Below are 24,567 nucleotides of genomic sequence, written 5' to 3'. Positions count from 1 at the left end.
TTGTTCATTAAAACAAATGTGAGCGCTTGCCTTACCTGCCTTGATTTCAGCACCATCAAGAGTTGTTTCATTCATTCATTCATTCATTCATTCATTCATTCATTCATTCATTCATTCATTCATTCATTCCCATAAGCCCTATGCATCTTGCCAGTTCAAGCCATCCAAGCAGCATGCTCCTAAAATGTTTTCCTGCTGATATAAAAAATCTTCCATCTGGAGATGCATTGAGCATGTCTTTCATTCGGTGTTGACTCTGTGGGCTCAGTGGCTTTTTGGGGGCAAGTCCAATTAACCAATTTGTCAGGTGCATGATCAAAGTCAGAAGCAGCGGAGGGAAAGGTTTATTTAAGGAGGTGTCATAGATTTGGTCAGTCAATACGTACTTTCTTTTCAGTTCCAGCTTCCTGCTTTCCTGTGACCGTCTTGGGAAAATCCGATATGACTCCGTGTGATTTAGAATGCTGTGTGCGCACACGCCAAGTATCTAATTGCTTTTTTAATGGTCTGCTCTGCGGGGAATTGGTTGTTTGGCAGTTGCGCACCACAGAGAAGGACCATTGTGTCAAAGCCTGTCATTATTTCTTTCCCACAGGCTCGCGCATCCACCCTTCCCCTATGACAGCTGACTCTGAGTTTGGTTTGGTAATGTTCATAGATTTTTGAAATCAGAGGAGAGTGTCCAAGTGTCGCAAACAAGGTGCAGATTGTTTAAAAAGAAAAAGAAAAAGTCAAATCAATTTGTTTCATGCGAAAGTGTTCCAATTTTGAGATAGATTTAAATGTCACACAATTTCTCCCTTTACTTATTCAAATGCACATCTCCTCCATTGGTTAGATTTGATGAGGGTGTGGTCTCACTTAAGAGCAGTTGACATAGCCCTCACTGGCAATGGGCTCAAGGATGCGGTCTGTGTAGGAACAGAGAAAAAGTGTTCCGAGGGGGAAAAAAACAAGAATCAGAAGGTTTGAAATGTTTTGAGTTGGTGCGATGTGCTCTCCGGAGCGCTTCCGATCAGCGTGGGGCATAAGGAGTGAGCAGAACCGGTGTTCTCTTCTGTTCACAGCAGCAACCAGTAGATTCTGAGCATCAGGTGAACATTTCATATAGTAGCTGTAGCCTGCTTCTTCTTCTTTTACCCCGGGCTTCTATACACTCCACTTTAACCACAGGGCAGATGGGACGCAGAAAAACAACTATGACCAAAGAATCCGCGCCCTGACGCGCTCCGATGCGTGCATGCTGGACCGGTGAGTGTGTGGACTAGTATGAAGCGCCATGGCTTGGTGTGACCGCGGGGTTCAAACGCTGTTGGCCACTGTGGGGGCTTTCGCTGCCTTTAGCCTGATGACCATCGCCATCGGCACGGACTACTGGCTCTATTCTCGGGCATACATCTGCAACGGCACTAATGCCACCACAGACGAGACACAACCACAACCCAAAAGTAAGAAGGGCGATCTCACCCACTCTGGGCTGTGGAGAATCTGCTGTATCGAGGGTAAGCTCTGCTCACTTTGTGGATTTAACTGTGCTCATGTTTGAGAAAAACACGCCGGGTTTCTAGTGAAATGTTGTTAAAAATATAGCACATTTTATTCTCCTAGAAACTATTTTTTGGGGGGTTTTTTTTCGTATGAACCTTTTGCTTCCCAGTGTGTACAATCAGTCTCAGTCTGAGCGCACAAAGGACGCCTTCCCTTTACGCATGCCAAGTGTCTCTTTCTGGAGATGGGCACGCAATGAGAAAGAGATCACACACGCGGAACAACTTTCAGGTGATAAAGAATGAGACAGAAAAAACAAATATGCACACATTTACAGATTTGAGGGGCATAAAAACGGGAAAGAAACCGGCGTTGCCCCGCTGTACACGCTCTTCTCGAGCTGTCTGCCAACTGTTACATCTCATTGTTCAAGCGCAGGCCCACACAGTCAACTCGGCTGAATAGTCTGCAAACGAATATGATGCCAAGACGGCGCGTCTGAGCCCATTCACTTTTAAGCTGGCAGGAAATGTGCGCGCTATCAGTCTACTTTCATTCATGTCTTCATTGTATCCGTTGCTGTTGCTTGGCAACATCCCTGAAATTGCTATGGAAACATGCCCGGTGATTTAAAAATAGATGACTCTGAGTTCACGTCATGTCCGAGCAAAAAAAGAAAAAAAAACTTATTTGTTGTTATAGAGCATCAGGTAAACAATATGTTTTTCACAAGCTCAACCTTCCCGAATGTGTTTTGAGGGGTTTCTTTTTTTTTCTCCTCCCCTGCTCCCCCTTTTTCTGATTACATGTTCGATAAGGAGGTGCGCTGGCAGTGACGTCTTATTTCGGAGGCAGACAGGCACTCATTCATTGACCAATCTTCCTTCCGACCACCTCTTGACTTCTTGCCTCAGAGAGTGGCTTCAACTGATCGATTTGCTTATGGCACAGACGTCTGTTATGACGCAGTGATTGATAGAAGACAGTTTGAAGCAAAACGAGCAGAAAAATAAATAAAACACAGAAGAATAAATGACAAAGGGGGCTACACCTGATCTTAGCGTTCCCCCACCTTCCGAATCCCATTTTAACAACTGTTTATATATATTGGATTTCATTCTATATAGAAGTACAGGATACATCTCCTGGTGTATGTTTTTCTTTTCTTGACTTTTTTTTTTTGAGGACACTTGTATCAGAAAAAAAGAAAACACAGTTCTGTATACAATGCCTGTGCAGCCTATGTAAAATCAGCTGGTGTCAGAATCAGTGCTTTTCCATTTCTGCAGTTCTGTTGATTATGAGCCTGTTTTGAATCACATTTCCTGGAGCTAATGTCATCAGAGGCCACATATCGGGAAGGATTGAGCTGTCGTCATTGATTTGACTGTTCTGGGCTCACGCTGTGGGTGAAGGTGGACGGCTCGGAGAGGAGAACATCCTCGTTTGTTACGAGTAGATAGTTTCACTTCTGTGCTTCTGCCTAAAACTATAAGCTGGAGGCTCTGTTGTCATGGAGACTCATAAGTGTAGAGGAGAACACAAGCGAGGAAGTCCCCCACCACCACCACCACCACCACCACCACTTCTACCACCTTCACCATTACTCCAACCACAAATGTACACACACCCCTCTGGCCATAAAGACAAACAGACTGGGTTCATGACAATTAAGGAGTAGGCAGGAATATATAAAATGAGTCTACTTTATTGGAAGGTCATTATTTCCCTCCTCTGTGGAGTCTTTTGCATTTCACAGCCGGTGTTTTGACTTCTTTTCCCCTTTAATGTTTGTTTTCCCACATGAATATTGTAAGGCCACGGAGTGCACCTCATTTGCAACAGAATCGGCAAGCATCAGAGACTATTGCTTGTGACTCTAGTAAATACAACCAGCTTTTTAAAACGAGAAATAACCTAATGAACAATCCAATTACCAGGTACATATTTGCAGTAAACGTCCCAGCTGGTGGCGGATTGGTGTGAGTCGGGAGGCAGCTGTTTTTCTTGAGGGTCAGTGGGAGCACTAGTTTAGGTTGTGTGGGGGTCACTTTGCTATTCTTGCCATTTTCTAAGAGTCTGTAATTAAAATGTAACAACTGAGAAGTCGTGAAGGGGCACTAATTAGCCAGCAGGGCCCAACTTCTAACACCAGTCATGCCATGCTCTGTTCCTCAGCTTGATGCGATGTTTTCCTCTGTTTTATAGGTTTAAGTCCTCAGTTCTCCTCATTCTGTTCTGTGTTATTGCACTTAGCTCTTTGTTACTTCGATAGTTTCCACAGATCCACGGTTTATGTCACTGTGAAGGTTCTCAGTTATCCAGGTCATTGTAGTCAAAGGAGCTTGCAAAGCAACTAAAGAAGTCCAGACGTTTTTCTTTGCAAGCTCCTTTGACCACGGTTTATGTCATTGGGACCAAGAAAAATCTTTGCCATCATCCTGTGAAATGTGAATATTTGCTTGTTCATCAGTTTAAAAAAGCAGTTTTTTGACTTTAGAAAATTACTGACAGATACCTTTTCTAAACTTACTTCTGTTATTGAAGATAGTTAGCATCAGATCCACTGATAATGAAATGAATTGTAGTTTTATGGAATAGTGCGCCTTTGCTCATCTCATATTTAGGGTCTAGGGGCTGGTGTCTTCTAGATGAAGCTCATAAAGTGGTGATTTTGAAACCTCTGCAAAAACAGCTGATGAAAAACAGTTGATGATTAATCTAAGTTGATCTCTTCAAACCTTTAAATCCCACACCCTCGTCTTTGTGCTGTACACAACCGCCACTGCAAATTAGCGGACTTAAAAATTTTTTTGGTGCTTTTTAGCCTTTGTTGCGATAGGAACTTAAATAAAAGACAGGAAAGGTGCAAGAAAGAGCAGGGCAAAAATGATCTCAGGGCAGATTTGAACCCAGGCCTCTAGAGCTATAGTACCATCACCTGTTTCCAAGACTGGAGAGGATTGTCAGAAGTGTCATTTTTCTGTGTTGGCAATCACATGTGGGATGGCAATTTATGTTTGGCCCACATTTGCAGTTCTCTTATGCTTCTCTCACAGCTTGTGTTGACTGACAGTGCTGACTCAGGATGAGTCACAGCCACAGGTCTCCATTATATGGGCCGGATGTCAGGTGGGCATCTGGCCCACAAAACAGTTTCTGTAACCCAAGGAAGGCCATCCTCAAAACTGAGTGTCCAAAGTAGCCCAGATTAAGCCAGAAAAGTGTCTGCACCTTTTCCTCCTGCCTGTGTACTAACCCGAGACTGTCTGCACGGTGTGCCTTTGCGTTTAGTCTGCACATTTTGTTTCTGTAGCACATTTAAAATCCAAGCGTTTTACAATAAAAACAAAAGAGCTTCTAAAACTCGTCTACTCCTCTACTTACATCCACATCATTCATGTAACATAACACAACAATAAAGCCTTCAGGTTTCTGAAGGCTTTTCAAAGAAAGGCATATCTTTAGCTTAGATTCAAAGACAGTTACATGTTTATCTGATGTCAAGTTTTATTTTGCTGTTTTTACTGCCTGCACGTTTTTCCAGTGTTTTTAATCATCTGTGTTAAGCACACTAAGTTTACTTATAATAAAAAATTGGTATAAATAAAATTTGCATTGGAATTTCCACTTCAGAGGCAATCGGAGCAGCAAAGACCCTCTTGAAACAATGGCAGGATGGTCAGGAGTGATTGGGAAGCAGACCTTAATGATCTTGAAGGAGTGTGTGGACCCAGTCTAACTACCACATATACAGGTGCAAGATTGTTTAAGGCTTTTAATAAAAACAGTGATGCTTTTTGTTGGATTCTGTTCCTGTGACATTTTGGAATAATTGTTAATGTGCAAGAGATGATTGACCAACTACAGCATACAGTGCTTGGCAGCAGTCCAATCTAGATGTAACAAAAGAAGCAATTTTAACCTTGTAATTCTTGAAAAGGATGAAGAGGTGTTTTTTAACTCCTTCTGACAAGATCTAGATTTACTGTTGTGGTCAAACACCTAAAAAACCTTAAAATATAGATGACAAAACTTACTGGCTTACCCTTGTGCAAAGATTTATCCTGTGGTTTGGGATTACACTGGCTCTGCAAGTGATGGAACATATCATGTTGCTGACATAATCAGTCTCATAAAGTGGCGTCTTTCTGTCATTTGCACAGGGCTCTTTAAGTTATTGCTCCTCACAGCCTTATTCACACACACAGTACCAACAGCACCTCTAATGAGTGAAGCCACATCACACAATGTATCTGTGCATACACATTAGTAAACTTTGATAAATTGATCAGACACTTATTAAAATGTAGCTCATAAACTATGACTCTGTGTGAGTCACCTGCCTGAAGTTACAGCCACAATGTTATTTGCTTTCAGATCCTGATCAAGTCTATCTCTGGGGATAATTTATCATAAGTAATTAATGAAGTAACCACTGCTGTGCTCCAAGCGTAAAAGCCAGCAACTCTCTCATTTTGGTGAGCAAATGGGTTGTGGTGCTGTCGCTGTGCTGCAGGTAGAGTCAGCAGTGAGTTACTCTGTTTCTTAACAGTCAGTCTGCAACAAAGTAAAGACTTTGTAACATCAAATCTTCGGTGTATATAGATGTAAAACTGTAGAGGGAAAATTCAACATTCATGAAAAGCGTTTGGTCATTTTGGAGAAACCAGTGTGTCCCCGCAGCAAGGAAAGGCACATGTTTTTCACCTATGTGATGTTTATATACTGAAGTTGCTGCTGTAATATAGTTGTTTTTTTTTAAGAGTGGGTTGTTTGTCACCTGAAAGGTAATGAAAGGAAAAGATTTCGATCTGAATCGCAAACCAGATACACGCCATGGTAATGATTCAGTTTAACTCAGTTCAATTCAATTCTATTTATATAGTGACAATTTACAACAAGGCGCTTTAACCACAAGTAAGCCAGCAGTCTGAGAGCAGATTGTCAAGATTTATAAATGGCTAGACGTGTTTACTTGGTTTAGGAGAACAGGTGGCTAAGAGAGGCTCCTTAGGTGGGCTGGTTTCTGAGAGAGGTGTGGGCTGAATGGTGAAGAATGGGCAAGCAGGTGGGTCGTGGGGAGGTATTGGGATCCACAGGCAGCTCTTGCGCTCCAGCAAATTCATCACCGTAGTGGATGGAACGATCAGGCAGAGAAGCATTGCTGCACACGGTCCTTAAGACAATTAAGACAATCCAGATGATGACAGTGAGTTGAAGGTGTGCAACAGCCGGCCAGGAAGAGCCAAGAAAAGCCAAGAACAAAATTAAAATGCGCCAGGCCTGCCCTGAAGCCTAAGACAAAGTGCTATATTGGAGTGATATTGTACTATAAGGTCTTTCAGACAAGCCGGGACCTGAATATTCAAGACCAACACTTCAAGATTCTAAAGGGATCCAATGAACAGAAGCCAATATGTCTCTGGTTCTAGTCCATGTAATGATATTATACAGACAAGCAACAGTGGAAAGTAACAGAATTCATTTGGAAAAATATCAACCGTATGACATAAAATTCCAAAAGAGCACCTGTGCAGATATGTTAAAGCTTTCTCATTTGAATCCACACTCTTACAATGACCTCTCAAGCACCATGTTGAGAATCCATTATACATGTACATTTTTAAATGAGTGGCAGAGCATAACAGGCTTCACAGCAGACTACGTGATAGATCACAGTTTTCTTCCAACAACTTGGAACCCAAGCGGAGCTGTGTTTGAAGAAATTGCAGCCTGGTGACAATTTAATTAACCAACTGTCAGTCATATCAACACTGAATCACTGATGTCTTCGCCAAATTGCTTTTCTCTCATCCTCACTTGGACTGAAAAGAAAGGAGGGGTTTGTTTTATTACACAGAGCTTTTTTCTTCTTTTTCTTTTTTTTTTTCACCCCTGTCCTGCCATCCCCAGCTCGCAGCGCAATAATCGTACGCGGAATCAGTGCGAGTCGTTTGTGGTATCGTCGCTTACAGTGTTTTGTCTGTAACGGCTTCATAAAATGGATTCATCCCTCCTTTTTCTGTAAAGCTCAGAGCGCTCTCCCTCATCAGCTGCTCTCCGTCGCAGAGCTGAAAGAAGTAAGGACAATAAAGCAGAACAGGTTGCTGCTGAGCCCGTTTGTTGTAAAGAGTGTAAGGTGCATCGCTTAGAGGAGGCTACGCAGCTCCAGTGAAATGCAGCATTGATGTCCCTTTTGATTGGTTCACACATCAATCTATCCAGAGCCAGCCAGGTGTGAAAACGAGGAAGTGAGGGAACGTGTCGCATGAAGCTTACTGCCATCACCTGCAGTTCTCCTGCAGACACCGGGGTGAGCGAGCAGTGACTTGATGAGACAACGTTATTTGGTGTATTCCACCGAGGCCGCCCTGTCATTTGCTATAGGCTGAGCTGCTCTAATTCAAAACAACGACAACGTGCATCATGCTGTTGCCAGTGGCACCACAGCTGTGGCAGCTGCTTCCAATGAATGTGTGTAAGTGTGTATGAACACGTGTTTTTGTTTTGTTTTTTTGTTGTTTTTTGTATAGGCACGTGCCCATTTGTGTTCACAGCCATGCCCGCTTAAGCACTGACAGATCTTTGAAGGGGGAAGTCTCTTATTTAACGGGTATCATGATATAATGAAAATGTCAAATGCATCCTCTGAGATTGTTTATGTAAATGAGCTTATTAAAAACTTACAGGGGTTGCCATGGAGAAGAGGGAAACGGGATGCTCAGCATGGGGTTTCACAACTCGAATAAGGCCCTGGGAACCCATCATTTCCCCACTAATATGTTGACTGTGTAGGAATAATTCCCAGTTTGTTTCGACCCAGTCATACTGGAAGCATCAACCTAATAAGCACTTTTTTTTTTAGTTTGTTTTTTTTGTTTTTTAATCACCAGCACTCCTGCAGCTGATCTCAGATCTCTGCCCTTAAACGCTCTCTCCCCGTTCTAATTTCTTTCTCCTTTTTAAGGTTGGTTCCTATCTTTACGCCATCCTCATCGTTCCTCTGCTCGCCTTTGTTGTTTCATTTCCTTGTACCTTCTTCCATTGTTTAATCTCCGCTTCACCCCTCCTCCTCCCACCTGCTCAGTATTCAGACTTTATTTCATCCATCTCACAGCCTGCACACACACACACACACACACACACACACACACACACACACACACACACACACACACACACACTAAACCCTGATATTGTGTTGATAACTGTCACTCATAAATCATTAACCTTGAGGCATCCACTTATAAAAAGATTTCCAATCAGTACCAACATTGTCCTCTATCTCTTCCAATCTACATATCTCTCTCTCTCTCTCTTTCTCACTCTCTCTCCAACACACACACACACACACACACACACACACACACACACACACACACACACACACACACACACACTTGTTTTGGTATCTTAATGAGGACATCTAATTGACATGATGCTTTCCCTAGGCGCTAACCCTAACCATCAAAAATAAATGCCTGATCCTTACCCTCAAACTAAACCTAACCATAACCTTATTGTAACAATGACACTAAAAACACATTTTGAGCTTCAAAAATGCCTTCAAACTCGTGTTGATGGGCATTTTGTCCCCAAGTGACTGTTGGTCCCCACGAATATAGCAGCTCGCCAATTTTCTGTCCTCACAAAGATGTCTAAACATCTAAACGCACACACACACAGAGGAAAACAGAGGCGTCAGACTGGCTGAGTAGCTGAGACTGGACTGGCTATTAGTAACATTTTAGGTTCACAGTGAAAGGTTTGTTTTTGCAAGCAGCGTATAAAAAGTGTAAAATCACTTGGATGCAGAAGCAGAAAAAGACACAGCCAATCATGCAAACAGAAATGCGCGTGTAAAATCTGCAACAAGCCTTGCCGCTCCAGCACGATCCGGTATTTACACAGCAATTAACAGCACAGCTCAGGTGCCTGGTTTTTTGCTGTTTAACCACATGAGCCAGATGTGTGTGCGTGTGTTTCTTTTTTTCACAAGGCACAAAGTCTCACGTTGCTGCTTAAAATAGTCCAAAACCCTTTTTTTCCCATCAGTGACTATACACAGAAACTTGTGCTCCATTTCCACAGACTGATTTGACACTAATTAATTTGATGTCCCTTATAAAGCAGCAGACCTAGTTAATGGAAGGGAGCGTGCCCTTAAAAGCTGAGCGACAGAGAAAGGTGGTTCGGTGGCTCACCCTCAGGCACCTGGGAAATGGAGTTGACAGGTCTCTGTCTGTGTGCTGTTAATGGGAAGGTTGGTGTTCATGCAGCGGGTCAGGCCCCATCTCTTTTGTCTGTTAGACCGGGCGGAGATGAAGGGGGAATATATTTTCGACATGGGTAGAAGTCTTTATGCTTACAGAGGCAGGCAAAGCTTAACTGAGCCTCAGCTAATGAACCATTCACAGACCCCTTTTTCCCTAAACACCAATTGTCCAATGATGGTGAGGCAACTAGCAAAGCTATGTCAGGCTTTCATCGTCCTCACAAGCCAAAGTAGGGGGCAGGTCCTTCAATATGAGAGATAAATGACTTTAATAAGTTTAAAGAGCCTCTTTAGCCTCTAAAAGCACAAACCCAAAAGAGAAAGGAAAATATTTAACGATGTCCTCATGTGTTAGAACATAGGTTTAATAGAGTATGAGGACTATTAGCATATTATTAACAAAACACAATACTTTAACATGAGTCACATAGACAATAAGAGGTGTCCGATTTTTACATTTTCCCTATCGTTTAGCAACATGCTACGTGGCAGGGATTATGGCCAATACCTCTGCACACAACCTCAAACAAGCACACATGAACATGCAACACATAGGCCGTAGATATGTTTATGTAAATATATGCAAATTAGAGCCCAGTGCAGCCCATCTCTAATACTTTAGATGTTCCTCCTAGAATAAGTGTGTTCATATGGTTAATGAATAGTCAAAGAGCTCACTGCATTACCACTACTGCACAGAGCACATCCATTAACCCCACCCCTAACCCCTTTTCCTCTTCACAAGGTGTTGTTTATACTCGCGCTCAATTACAGCTCAGGGCCTCTCTGAGCTTTAACCTCTCCCTCCCTCTTTCCTCTTTCTTTCATTCGCTCACCTTGGTGTTAAAAGCTTCCCGCACAGTCTATTGTTGTGTTGTTTAAATAGACTTCTTGTTCTGGCATTCAACCATTCACCTGGATTTGGACACGCACCACAAGCCATCAAATCCCTACGGGCATTGCAATCTTAATCACACAGCTATATAGTCCTGCCGCTTTTTCTTCTTCAAATGCGTGTGCACTGAACTGTGATTTCAACTTTGCAGAATTCACGGTCTACTCAGCGAGCTCTTAACAATAGTTTTGGTCAAAGGTCAAAGTCTTAACAATGGAATCTGGGAAAACGTGTAGCCTTTGCATGCTGCATGTACAGATTCAAGTAAATGTTTCCAGCCTAACGCTGAAAGAAGAGAAAAGGTAAAGGAAAAAAGAGCTTATTATGAAAGAGGGGAAGGCTTTTTAACATCATGAACACACAAACATTTGCCTGATAGTTGACCAAATGAATCCCAGTGGAAGCCATGCTGTGTTTCACTTTTACCTTGAAGAAGAAGCACTATTAAACATGAAAAATAGTCTGAGGTCATCTGAGAAGTGTCTTCTCACTCCATCTTCTTTTATCTAGATCCACTAAAGCATCTTATCTCTGCAGACTTAGCAAAGACACTCTGTATTTATATATCAGATGAAGATTTTTAATAAGCTAGGGAGATACAAATTAATTTTATTCAGTTCATTTCACTTTTATTTATATTGCACCAAATCACAACAACAGTAGCCTCAAGGCTTTTTATATCTTAATGGCCCCACAATAATACAGGCTCATGGAGGGTCAGCTATCTGCTGTGACCTACTGGGGGTAGAGTAGGGAAAGAGGACAAAGGACACACTGTGGTAGAGAGTCAGAAGTTAATAATAACTAAGTAATTGCAAAGGGGAATATAAACCCATAAAGAGTAGAAAAGAGGTGAGTAAAGAAGTCCACCAGTCCTAACTACAAGCTTTATCAGAAAAGAAAGTTTTAAGCCTAATCTTAAAAGTAGAGAGGGTCTGCCTCCCAAATCCAAACTGGTAGCTGGCTATACCAGAGAGATGCCTGAAAGCTGAAGGCACCTTTGGAACCACGAGTAAACCAGCAGTCTGAGAGCAACATGCTCTATCGGGGTAATACTAAATCATGAGGTCTTCACGATATCCTGGGGTGTGATTATTTAAGACCGTGTGTGAGAAAAAAGATTTTAAATTCTATTATTGAATTCAAAGGAGCCAATAAAGAGAAGACCCCAAAATTTAAAAAGAATGTGCTAAGAAGCTTCAACTGGGAGTGAGCTAAGTGGGCAGATTTTAGTCAGTGATGTCCATCTTTTCATTGACAACATCCGTCTATGGATATCCAGACAGCTGAACACAAATAACCATAAACATATTCATCAAAGGGTCAGGCAGTGAGAGAGTGTGTGGGATAGATCAAGTGCTGCAGGTAATGTGCGAATGTCATTTGTAGTGTAAAAACTTTGAGTTGTCAGTAAGACTAGAAGCATTTTTACCAGTGTTTCCAGGACCACATTTTGCATAAGCAGTACACACACACTAACACACAGCTCACAGACCCACAACAAGGTCAAACCACACTGACCTGTGTCTATGCCACAGTGACAAAGACACATTGCCACTGCTGGTGGAAAAAAAAAAGTTGCCCACAGGGAGGAAGCATCAGCCGCTATCACGCAACGATTCCACCCACGAAATGATTATATAGGTTGTTTGTTCTTTCTGTCTGAAATGACTCACATAAACACTACTGATCTGGCATATATAGCAACAAAAATCTGCATTAAGTGGCAGGGGAAGTGGTGGTGGAATAAACACGCCTAACTTCCCACTGGGGAAGCTCGACTCTTGTCCAGGACCATCTTTAAGTTTCGCTTTCTGTCAAAATGTCTTCCTTAGGGTTGCGAGTAGATTATCGCCCGTTCTTCAACACACTGTTTTCCCAGCAACCATTTTGGCATGAAGTACTAGGTAAACACAGGTGTTACTAATTACATTAATGTCGTTTGATCCTGTCCTTAATTAATGTGAACAGCAGCACCTGTGTTTGTAGATTTTAATTGGAAAGGGATGCTTTGAAAAAGGTCACTGTTTAAACATGTTAGGCAGCACCATGCTCCTATGAGTTGTACGTTGTTACGGGGGGAAGGTGGAGGGGATTAACTTTGGGATATCTTTCCAAGAATAGGAAAGAAATCACCCTAAATGTTTAAATCAAATGCAGCCTTGATGTGTACAGCGGGCTAGTGAGGCTCATTCTTGTGCTTTTCGCCCTGCAGGCATTAATCAAGGCAGCTGTTACAGAATCAACCATTTCCCTGATGACAACGACTATGACACAGACAGTTCGGAGTATCTGCTACGTAAGTGTTCCCGACTTGTACATTTCGTCTGGTACCGGTAAAACTGTGTTACTCCTAAAAGGAAAAACAGGAAGTCCTCTGACATTCAGCATCTTGTCATTTGATTGTGAAAGCAGACAGATAACTCACTTATCTATGTAGAGTCAGAAAGATATACGAGACAGTGAGGTTTCACACATTTCAAAGCTTAAAGTCATTAAAGCATTATTAAACACTATTATATGTTTACAAGCAATTTTTTGGCTGTATCTATTGGATAGTCTTCATCTTTATTCTACTCATTAACTGATGTCTTAGATTTTACATTTCAGTTGCAAAATCACTGTTACAATGAGTCTAAACCAGAGTTTTCCTTGTTTTTCTTTGAAAAACTGGCTTAAACATGACTTGTGATTAGTCTGATACACAATGAATATTCTGTCACTGGAGACCCATCACTTAAAGCTGATTCAGAATCTGCCTAATATGCAAGAACAAAGGAGACTTGTCAAGTCCAAACTCAGTCCATTAGCCAGTCTAAATAAAAGGAGGGCTTAATAAAGGACTTTACAGTTGAATAAGCTCATTCATCTTTGGAAACCTGTAAAATGGCACAGTGATTCATTTTAGGGTTGGTGATAGTCAGCGAGAGTGCGTGTTGCAACCCACAGCTGATTAGCAAAGCTTTGTCACAACAAAGCCCCAAAGCATGACTAATAATGGAGCTTAAAAAACAGATCAAAGAAGAGGTTGAAAAGAAGTGGTACTGGACTCGAAAGGTTAATAAAAAATATATGTTTTATAATATATTTGATAATTTATGAAACTTGGTTGTTACATTAATTCATACAGTCTTGAAATAAACTGCATTTTTAAGCCGTTTACAGTGACTACTCCATCCACTGCAGGTGTAGTTCGCGCCTCCAGTGTGTTCCCCATCCTCAGTACCATCCTGTTGATGCTCGGCGGGCTGTGTGTTGGGGTGGGCCGAGTCTACAACAAGACAAACAATGTGCTCCTAAGCGCTGGCATTCTCTTCGTAGCTGCAGGTGAGCTGGAGGAAACATGCACTGTCATCCATGTTTACAGTCAAGTCCAGTCTTGCATGCTGGTTTTACAAATGGAGGGAAGTAACTTGTACTTTGTCAGAGGTGCAATCATGATGATGAGCTTTATTTGCCACTAAAAAAAAGGCACCATATCCATTCTTCACATATCGTACAATACCAAGCAAAAGTCTTGCGCAGCCCCTGGTTTATTTATATTAGAAAAATGGGAACCAGGTTCAGAGAATTAGTGAGGCATATGTAGACATAGATGGAAATACTGCAAATAAGGCAAAAATAGGGTTTGTACAATTAAAATGAACTTGAAAGTCAATATTTGGTATGACCACCTTCATTTTTAACACAGCCTGAGCCACAGCAGTCTCTTAGGAAAGCTTACTTGGCATTTCTTTAAGTAGTCTTCAGGAATAGTTCTCCAGGCGTCTTGAAGGACATTCAAAGCTCTTCTTTGGATGTTGACTGCTTTTTGTTCTGATCTCCTTCAACATGATCCAACACTGCTTCAATAATGTTGTGCTCCAGGCTCTGGGAAGGCCAATCCATCACTGATAGATTTCCAGGGATCAATGTCATGCTGAAAAATGAAGAGGTTGCCAACGTTTTCCATATGTTATTATTATATGTTGGATCAAAATCAAAAAAAGGGAACAAATCTACCTAAGGGTATCAATACAGGAACTTGAACATGAATCTGAGGCAGTTTTCTATTTTCCAAATTCCATAAATTACCCAAAATACCCTGACAGAGTGGGGTTTTTTTAAAATATCTGTAGGCACTTGATATTGGATCTCTCTCCTGACCTCCTCCGCACATATTGATGAGGATTTGAACTAAAAATTTCAAATTTATCACTCAATAAGACCTCCAGTTCTTGTGTAATTTGGCATACCTCAGCCTTTGCAGGCCTGTTTCCCCAGCCATCCTTCCACTGAGACCATTTCTGAGATGGATCAACTGAAGAGTCAAATCCATCTCTCAGGTCCTGTGTCAAGTCTTAGCTTCTTTGGTCCTCTGCTTGTGCAGTTGCCCTTTCAAGGACACACTGTGCACTTATCTAGGAATAATCTAGTTGGTACAATACTACGATTTACTTTTGTTGAACTCTGCTATTTTTGTAGATTCTGCTAAAGAGGGAAGTAATTATAGGTTTTGTTTGTGACAGTAACAAAGAGGCTAATGATTCAATTCAAAATTGTTTCTTTGCTGTTGCCTGTTATGTGTAGATACAATAATTGTTAATCCCCTGAGCTAGGTGCCTTTTTTATGCTTCAGTGAGTCATAGGTTAGTGTTAAGTGGCTTAACAAAGAAAAGTAATCCAGTGAAAATAGTCAGATACAAAGACTGGACTGAAAAAACAGCAAACGCTCCCATACAAAAAAAAACAAAAGATTTTTAAAAGACCTTCAGAAAGCCTGGAGAACTGTTGTTAAAGACCACTTTAAGATATTACAAGCAAGTTTGGAAGCAACATATAAATAAATAAGGTGGTGGCTCAAGATTCTCTGTACTGTAAGAATCAGAGTGTACACATTTAGAACCTCTGTTGTGACGAGAGCCTGTAAACGCTGGTTGTTGAAGTTTCTCGTGTTACTGAGCCTCACCTTTCATCTGTTTCTTGTTTATCAGGTCTGAGCAACATCATTGGCATCATCGTCTACATCTCAAGCAATGCAGGAGATCCCAGTGACAAACGTGATGATGACAAGAAGTACACTTACTCCTACGGCTGGTCCTTCTACTTTGGCGCCCTCTCCTTCATTGTAGCCGAAACTGTGGCCGTCCTCGCCATCAACATCTACATCGAGAAAAACAAGGAAGTTCGCTGGAAGGCGCGGCGTGAGTTTATCCGTTCACTCTCCTCCTCTTCTCCATACTCAAGGATTCCGAGCTTTCGCTACCGCCGGAGGACGTCGCACGCCAGCTCTCATTCTACGGAGGCTTCCCGGGAGAACTCGCCCATTGTTGGTCTGAAGGGGGCGGCATCTTCCAGTGGGGCCCTGGATGAGTTGTCCATGTACGCCCTGGCAAGAGACAGCGTGACAGAGAACACGTACAGCCCTGAACATGAGGCTGCTGCTGAGTTCCTCCAGGTCCATAACTGTTTCCCCAATGATATAAAGGATGGGGTGAATCGCAGGACCACACCAGTGTGAGCAGTATTTTGTGTAGCTCAAAGTTTACCAGATGAAGGACAGAAAAAGAAATGAATGAATGACAAAGCGTTGGGCTAACCTGCAAGAGACTGAGCACTTGTGACAACCTGGCATTTCACAGAGAGAGTGTCCACTTTGAAAAGGACCCAAGAAAGACTGGAGGATGCTTTATCATCTGCTTTTAGAGAATATTAAAGCAGAATACAGTTAATATTGTATGTGCTGTAGCCAGTCCAACATTAGCATTATCTTTCAACTGTGCCAAAATTCTTATATGAGCAGTGTGTCAATCGCAAATGATATTTGAGTAATGGTGATTGTGCTTCGTGGGTAAACCTGAGAGGGAAGAGATGTGCCATTCAGCAGTATTCTGCCCACAAATTAAATACCAAGGTGCTAACTGATATGTGCTCTTCACCATAAAGGTGTTCCCTTTGTGTGTGCGCGTGGGTGAAGTTTCTCTTCATTGCTTTCTGACAGGCAGGATCTGTGAGCCATGGTTAACATTTTGGAAACAAAGATCTTTTCTTTTATGTCTGATCCTGTAGTTTTGTTGCATAAACCTAATCAAACAATGAGTGAAAACTGAAAAAAAGGTATAAGTAAAAAGAGTTCTTTCCCTAAAGATTTCTGCCACTGCATATAAGCGTGGCTCTTTTTCAAACTTTGCATTGTGCCCTCATACTTAGTTCTGCTCTATACTTTAATTGTGGGTTTGAATGAGAAAGTTTATGTACTGTGTCTTTATGAAACAGCTCAGTTGTAATGTATACAGTGTTTAATATTTGAGTAGTAGATTGTGCAAGTTAGAAAGGTAGCAAGGGTTTTGCCTCCCTTGCCGTCTCCTCCTTTTTTCTTTCCTTATTCTTCTCTGACATTTGTCTGTGGAGCAAAATGTCCTTTTCTTTGTCACTGGAGCACCTCTTTTCAATGGTCCTTTTTTTTTGCCTACTTCCATATCTGCCTGCGATCCTTCCATCACACCCCCTGATGGAGGCTACATTGTGTATGTGCCTGTCACAAAAGAAGAGAAGCTGACAAAAAAGGGCTGCCCAGAACTGTGAAAACAGCACAGGTCAGGACTTCCTTTAGCTCTGAATGGAGTCTCGACATCCAGGAGGATCGGAGCCAGGCGGCAAATGTGTGTCTGTCTGTCTGTCACAAAGCCTGGCAGTCCATCTGCTAGCCCCCCACCTACCCACCCAGCCCGGCTTCTATGTCAAACAGAGGCCCCAGACAGAAGCAGAGGGAGCTGAGTGGGTCCCTGGAAGATTTGGCTATAATAACAAGATATGTGTGTTTCATCTTGCAAGTCCTTCACTGCTCTTTCTTTTAGTTTCTCAGGAAATACAGTGCAGTGTTGGCAGGTTGAACGCTTTTGAGGTCCTTGAAGAAATGGACTGTTGATAAAGATAAACCTGATTAAAAAAAAAAAGACAAAATGCTGTTACGGCATTAATTTAAAGCTGTGAGCGTTTGCTTGAACTTGATCTCAGAGCCAGGTTTCTTTGGGAGTCGGCTCACTCAACCACAGAATAGTATTTGATTGTATTTAGTGCGCCTGATATTCCTTTAGAGATATCACTTCACATATCCAGCTGAGCACATGTTATATGAAGCCATCAGTATGATTTGTTCTGAGTGTAAATCTTTCACTTTTATATTACAGTGTGGGGAAAAATATGTTTGTAATGTAAAGCTGCAAAGTTGTGTATATATAAGCACAGAGAAAAAAAGCTGAATGTGCAGAGACATGAACAGAGATTCAAAGCATTATTTTACAGAACAACAATAATGCCTTGATAAATCTGGCAGTGGTTATGTGTTTCAATTGACCTTTTTATATTCAGATAAACACACGCTGTTTTTGCTGTGAATCTATTACGTATTCTGTTTTGTACGGTGAAGTGCAGTAAGTCTGTTTAGGAAGAGAAACTATATTTTCTATTCCATGTGTATGAAGCAGCTGTACCTTACTGTATGTGCTTATGTTGATTTATGGCTTACTATGGATATAAGCACATTCTTTTTCTTCATCAAGAAAATTAACTGTAAACATTTGAGGATGGATTTTCTGGAGGGAAGAGAGTCGGATGAGCTGTTTTGTTTAAATAGGCAGAGAAGAAAAAGTACATTTCCATGTTAAAACAACCAAACCGGCCACAATATCATCACTATTGTAAGGATATTTTCAGTGCCTTTGTTCGACGTATAATCTATTGTAAAACCTGCTTTTAATGTTCCAATCAAAAAGCATTTTTATTTAATCTGAATGTACACTGTTTTTGTCTCTGCCACTTTTTAGGTACTACCCCAAACATCACGTGTACAGATAAATAAACAAAATCAGGGTTAAACTGTGTGTTCAGCTGTGATTTTTAAGTGCACACTATCGTGTTCATAGTGGCATTACTAACATGCTAGTGGTACTGTTGGTATCATATCATCTTTAACAGGTTGGCGGCGAAGTTAAAAAAAAAAGTTTACAGGTCTTTATGTAGTCCCATGAAAAATTAAGCACATCCAATGAGTTTATAGCTTGTAGAAGCTATAACTGGTTACACTTTATAATAACTACACACTATTAATCATTAGTAAAGTATTAGTTTATACTTTAAAATAATGAATTAAGTATTAAGTAATGCTTAACCATTCCTCAACAGTGTGTTATTATTATGAACTGCTGCCTAGTAACCTGGCATAATCATGATTTTTATCAGCCCCTCACATCACTGTGGAGGAGTTTTGACCCACTTATCTTGTGTTGCATCAGTTCATTGAGGTTTGGGGCATTTGCATATGCACAGCTCTCTCTGTCCCGCCATCATTTCACTCAAGTTGAGGTCCTGACTTTGACTGGGCCTTGCAATTTTTTTTCCTTTTCTGCGGTGCTTGTCGTCATTGTCCTGTTACCTGGCCAAGTTTCAGCCAAGATTTAGCTGTTGGACAGCTGTCCTCACAGCTGACTCTAGCATAGTTTGGTATACAGAGGAGATCATAGTCAACTCAAGGTGCCCCGGTCCTGTGGCTGTAAAACAAGCCCAAATCATCATCCCTCCACCAGCGTGCCTGACAGTTATGATGTGTTTGTGCTGATATGCTGTGTTTGATTTTCACGAAACATAGCACTGTGCTTCTCCACTTTTGGCCTCATGGTTTTGTGGTTTGCAAAGTTAAAGAAGAAGAGGCATTCTCCTGCAACCCTCCCAAACTGACTTTTTTTACTGACTTGATTGTCATGAACTTTAACATTCAAGGTGTTAACACCGGCCTGAAGAGTCTGAGATAAAGCTCTTGGATTTGTTGCAGTTTCTCTGAACATTGCATGGTCTGACCTTGGGGCAAATTTGCTGAGACATCCACTCCTGGGAAGATTGTAGCATTGTGTTAATGCATAACTGAATGCTTCAGAGCAGCAAACTGTCAAAACTTCAGCTTTTATAGTGGTTCTCACTATAAAAGCTGAGGATCAGTTAATCAAGTGCATTTTAGGTACTATAGTTCAGGAGGTAGAGTTGGTCATCTACTATTTGCAAGTTAATTTCATACCTTTTTAAAGTAGTCTTATAGGGACAATCTTCTGTCAGAGATTTCTGTTGAGGTTTCTTTGAGTGCCACCTGTCTGTGTTCCCATTTAAGAAGTTTACACAGAGATTTAGTCTCCATGAGTTTACTTAACAAGCACGATCCTTGCTTATTTGTCATGTGGCCGCTGATGATCTGATTTTTAGAATTTGCATCAGAGACTTGCGACATGTTAGCAGACAGCTGTGATTGCACTGCTTGCTGCAGTTACACTGCCTTCTCTTCCTTCTCGTTGATTAGTCATTCTGACGTTGAACCTGTTGATTTTGTGATAATAAACATTCACAGTTTAGCAAAAAAAAAAAAAAAGGGGGGGGGGGGGGGTGAAACAGCAGCAAACAAAATCAAAACATTACCAGATTTTTAAGAGACAACTGCATCATTGCTATGCTGGCAAGTAAAGCAAATTTATCAGCTATTTACAGCCACATGCAATCCTCTTCATGCAGCTTGTTTTTCAATGAAAGTTCAATGGTTCATTCAGATGTTTGTCTGACCTTCTCAGAGTCCTAAATGCCTCTTCTATTCAGCTGCATGAGACTGAATCACTGTCATCTTGAATAAACTATGAGCCACTTCAGCCTTGGAGGATCCACATTGTTTGACAAAGAAATAAATCAGCAGGAATCACACTGATGGCAGAGCTCTATAGATCAAAATGTTGAAAAGCTGCTGCACTCTCACTCACAGCGATACCACCTGGACATATGAAGCAATTTTTAAGAATATATATATCAAGAGTCACCCGGCTGATTCAGTCTGTGAGCAAAGGAGATGAATTGGTGATGCTAAATAAAGCTGCCCATATTTTCTTCCTCATTTCCAAAAGGCTATGTATTTTGTCAAATGTGTTGTAGCTGCTATTACTGCACAATACACCATATATGGAATATCTGCATCATGTGTGCTGGTGGATACACAGTGAGATACTCCACATTTAGCTTCGCATCCAAAATGAAAACTGCATTACTCATTTATAGGTGTAATCACACTGGTGTTGGTTCATTTTAATCTAATTAGGGGAGTTATCTTCAGATCAGTGGCGTCGTTAGGCCTATTTTAGGGGTGCTGAAGCCTCCCTAAAATATTCTTAAGCCCCCCTAAATAATTTGGTGGGGTTTTTTTTTTTTTTTTAACTTATTCGATTTTTTTTTTTACAGAACTTGCAGACAAATTCAATATAAAGATGCAGGAATATGAGTTTAAAGAAATAATAATATAAACCTGTCGCTATTCACACAAATATGATCATAACTCGGTTGGTCCCTTTCGCTTTACATTGTTAAGGTAGCGTCAGTGCTTCGTTATCCAATCCCTTCCAGTTGTTCACAGGGGACATCCACATGACTGAAAATCCAGTCCTCGTTTTCACTGCTACTTTACACTCCGCTCGTATACACCTGCGGACACACTAGCGTACATGTGGCAAACGGCAAGAAATCATGGATATACGCAAGTTTTTCAAGAAAGTAAGTCTTCATCACTGGCTGGTAGTAACAATTAGTTAGCTCCAGCTAACAGCAGAGAGTCCCATGTAAATAATGAACCAGGTGCTCCCCATTTTGATAAATAAAAACCTGGCTAGCGCACTAAGTTAAATTGTTAGCATAATGTTAATTTCTGTCACTCGTTTTAGCTCTGAAAAATCGAGCTGTGGTATGGTTATCATCAGTGGAAATAATAATAATCACTCCATCCCCATTAACCTGTAGGAGTCAGGGCAGAGGAGCACAGAGAGGCAGAGGGGAGAGACGTCTGCTGGAGAGGTGAGTCAAAGGATGGAGTCATTTGTGATGGAGACAGTCTGATTAGAATTTTATGGGACTCAATATGGATATGAAATATGAAACATTTCAGTCACGGTACAACATATAAGACCTGTTTAACTTGAGCTTTTATTTAGGAGAGTCAAGGTTAGAAAGTGGAGAGAGCAAAGAGAGAGAGATATATATAAGTCAAATTAGCCTGACTCACATATTTTTGAGGGTTCTATTTTAATATTACTTCAATTCAAGTAATTTAGTAATATTTTTCAGGGCTTTAAATTGCAACCATTTTAGTCACATGCGTGCTCAAAATATAATGTTTGTAACTTCAAAATATTTGGGAGCAACAAATTACTGTGGAGCGGGAGCAGAAGTCATGATATTAGCAATTTACATTACAATTCAGTATGTTTTAATGTATCTTGAAGGGTGAGGCAGAAGGAGTGGCTGAGGGAGAAAAAGGTCAACAGGCAAGTTCAAGTCAGAGAGAGCAAGGAGAGACAGAGGAGCTGCAGCAAATGGATCGAGAGGCAGAGGAAGATCAAGTTATTACAGAGAGAGGAGAGCAAACAGGCCAAGAGAGGGAAAATGATGAAGCAGCTGCAGCAACTCATTCTACTACAGGGTTTGATTTAGGTGACAAAGACACAGGGCCCAGACAGGTGAAGCTGAAGAGCTATCCACATGATACGTTTGGTACACAGAAGTGAGCATTTAACCACAGCTGGTTTGAAAAGCACAACTGGTTAGAATATTCAGTCAACCAGAGTGCAGCTTTCTGCTTCCCATGTAGAGTGTTTGGCAAAAACATCAAACATGATAGTTTGGTCAGTAACGGTTGCAAGAACTGGAAGAAAGCTTTAGTCATCTTTGGCAAGCATGAGATGGCACAAACACATAAGGACAGTGTTGTTACATGGAAAAGCTACCAGGGAACTAGCAAACAGGGAAACGTTGCACAGATGATAGCAACTGCAAATGTGAGTGAGATAGTCGAAAGAAGAGAGTATCTCAGACGAATTGTTGCAGTCACCTCTATGTTAGGGAGACAGGGACTCCCTTTTCGTGGTCATGATGAAGGTGAAGACAGCCCAAACAGAGGGAATTTTCTTGCGTGCATGGAGCTTTTGAAGGAGTTTGATGCTTTTCTTCAAAAACATAATCCCCCATCAAATGCACAGTATATCTCACCAACATCCCAGAATGACATGATTGACTGTTGTGCCCAGGAAGTTACTAGTGTCATTGTATCTGAAATGACAAAGTCTAAAGTCTATTCCATCATGGTGGATGAGGCAAGGGATAAAAAGGCAGAGCAGTTAGCTGTTTGTGTCAGGTACGTGTCAGAGGGGGCAGTGAAGGAGCGTTTCCTTGCACTTGCAGAGATAAAATCATTTGATGCCCAGTCCATTGCAAATGAGATTCAGCAGCAGATCCAAAACTATGGTCTTGCAGAGCTTAAGTGTGTAGCACAAACATATGATGGTGCAGCCGTTATGAGTGGCTCCACTGGAGGTGTACAAGCACATTTTAGAAGGCTCCATCCTGAGGCTATCTATGTGCATTGTTATGCTCATCAACTCAACCTGGTTTTGTGCAATACTTGCAAGGCTGTCCCAGAGGCTGTGGAGCTTTTCAGCTTGTTGGAGTGTGTGTATTCTTTCTTCAGCACCTCCCTAGTCAATCATCATAAGTTCATGGAGACTCAGGCAAAGCTTGGATTGACAAAAACTGAGCTTGTGCAACTTTCAAACACTCGCTGGGCATGTCAGTTGCGATCAATCAGTGCAGTTCTTGAGACATTGCCTGCCATTTTGGAGTGCCTATCTGCAATTGGATCCCCCATAGCTGTTGGTCTCAGAGCAAAGCTCTACAAGTTCTCAGCAGTCTATGCACTACTGATGTTTCAGTCGATTCTGTCTGTAACCGAAGGACTCCACAAATTCCTGCAGAAAGAGACTTTAGACCTGGCAGAAGCGTTTATCTGCAAACAAGCTGTGTGTGACACACTTAAGGGCAAACACTCAGATGCATTTGCTACAGAGCTGTATGAGAAAACCAAGGCCCTGTGTAACACCCACAGTATCCCTGAACCAGGTGCCAAGACAAGGCACAAACAGAGGAAAATGGAGGATTTTGTCCTGGAGGCAACTGTGGGTTCACGCACTGAATTGAACAACTCAGACACATTGAAAAGAGAGTTACTTTTCCCTTGTGTGGATCGGATGGTTGGCGAGCTTGATCAAAGATTTTGCAGTGTAGATGCAGGGCTGCTAAAAGGCGTCCAGGCATGCAGTCCTAAATCTGAGAACTTCTTGAGTGAACCACACTTGAATGAACTTGCAAAGCACTACAGACTTGACCTGAAAAAAGAGGAGGTTCTGGTGGCCAGAAACTTTCTTACCCGGAAAACAGAGGCTGGATGTCCACCCAAAAATATGTTGTCTGTGTACAACCTCCTTGATTCAGACATGTTTCCCTCTCTGAAGGCAACCATCCAAGTTGCCCTAACAGTGCCTGTCAGCAGCTGCTCGTGCGAACGGTCCTTTAGTGCACTGCGTCGGCTGCACTCCTGGCTGCGTCAAACAATGGGTCAGAAAAGACTTCACAGTCTTGCAGTCATGTCTATTGAAAAAGACACGATTCAGCATCTGAGTCACAACAGAGTGATTGACCGATTTGCCACTCTTAAAAACAGACGTCATTCTTTGATGCTTCCACCCACCAAGTAACTGGTGATTGCAGCCAGAAAAATGTACTTTTTTATTTTCAGTTTTTTTCTTGTTATTGATGCGGCAAACACATTTCCTCTGTTTTTTTGTTGTACTGTATTATAAAGCAGACTGAAATAAAACAATAGATCTATTGGTGGCCTAGGATGTTTAATCTGTCCAAAAAAGTAGGAAAACAATTTCTCAGTCTTTGTTTTCTGTTTGTGAAATTTTGTGCTCATTCACTACGTTCGTTCATGTCGTGTGCATCTCTTGGGGGCTAAGCCCCCCCTGTCCTTAAAACCTAGTGACGCCCCTGCTTCAGATGTTAATATCTGATGTTG

At 41.5% G+C, this 24,567-nt stretch overlaps 2 protein-coding genes across 2 annotated transcripts; both read left to right on the top strand.

The window, feature by feature from the left end:
- Nucleotides 1-905: 905 nt before the first annotated feature.
- Nucleotides 906-18,506, top strand: LOC146671515 (voltage-dependent calcium channel gamma-4 subunit-like). Its single transcript, XM_085403748.1, has 4 exons — nucleotides 906-1,502; nucleotides 12,877-12,960; nucleotides 13,848-13,988; nucleotides 15,635-18,506. Exons 1-4 carry the CDS (start codon nucleotides 1,280-1,282, stop codon nucleotides 16,159-16,161), a joined length of 975 nt encoding a protein of 324 aa, XP_085259874.1. The 5' UTR covers nucleotides 906-1,279; the 3' UTR covers nucleotides 16,162-18,506.
- Nucleotides 18,507-22,230: 3,724 nt separating this feature from the next.
- LOC146671514 (zinc finger MYM-type protein 1-like) lies at nucleotides 22,231-24,307 on the top strand. The gene is made up of 2 exons (XM_085403747.1): nucleotides 22,231-22,467; nucleotides 22,669-24,307. Exons 1-2 carry the CDS (start codon nucleotides 22,397-22,399, stop codon nucleotides 24,242-24,244), a joined length of 1,647 nt encoding a protein of 548 aa, XP_085259873.1. The 5' UTR covers nucleotides 22,231-22,396; the 3' UTR covers nucleotides 24,245-24,307.
- Nucleotides 24,308-24,567: the final 260 nt, after the last annotated feature.

This window comes from Rhamphochromis longiceps, linkage group LG4 (genome assembly GCF_057381845.1).
Source record: "Rhamphochromis longiceps isolate RC_006_pf linkage group LG4, R_longiceps_female_GT1.1, whole genome shotgun sequence".
Lineage (NCBI taxonomy): Eukaryota > Metazoa > Chordata > Actinopteri > Cichliformes > Cichlidae > Rhamphochromis > Rhamphochromis longiceps.
The sequence above is the reverse complement of the archived record's forward strand: the minus strand, read 5'-3'. Positions and strand labels throughout refer to the sequence as shown.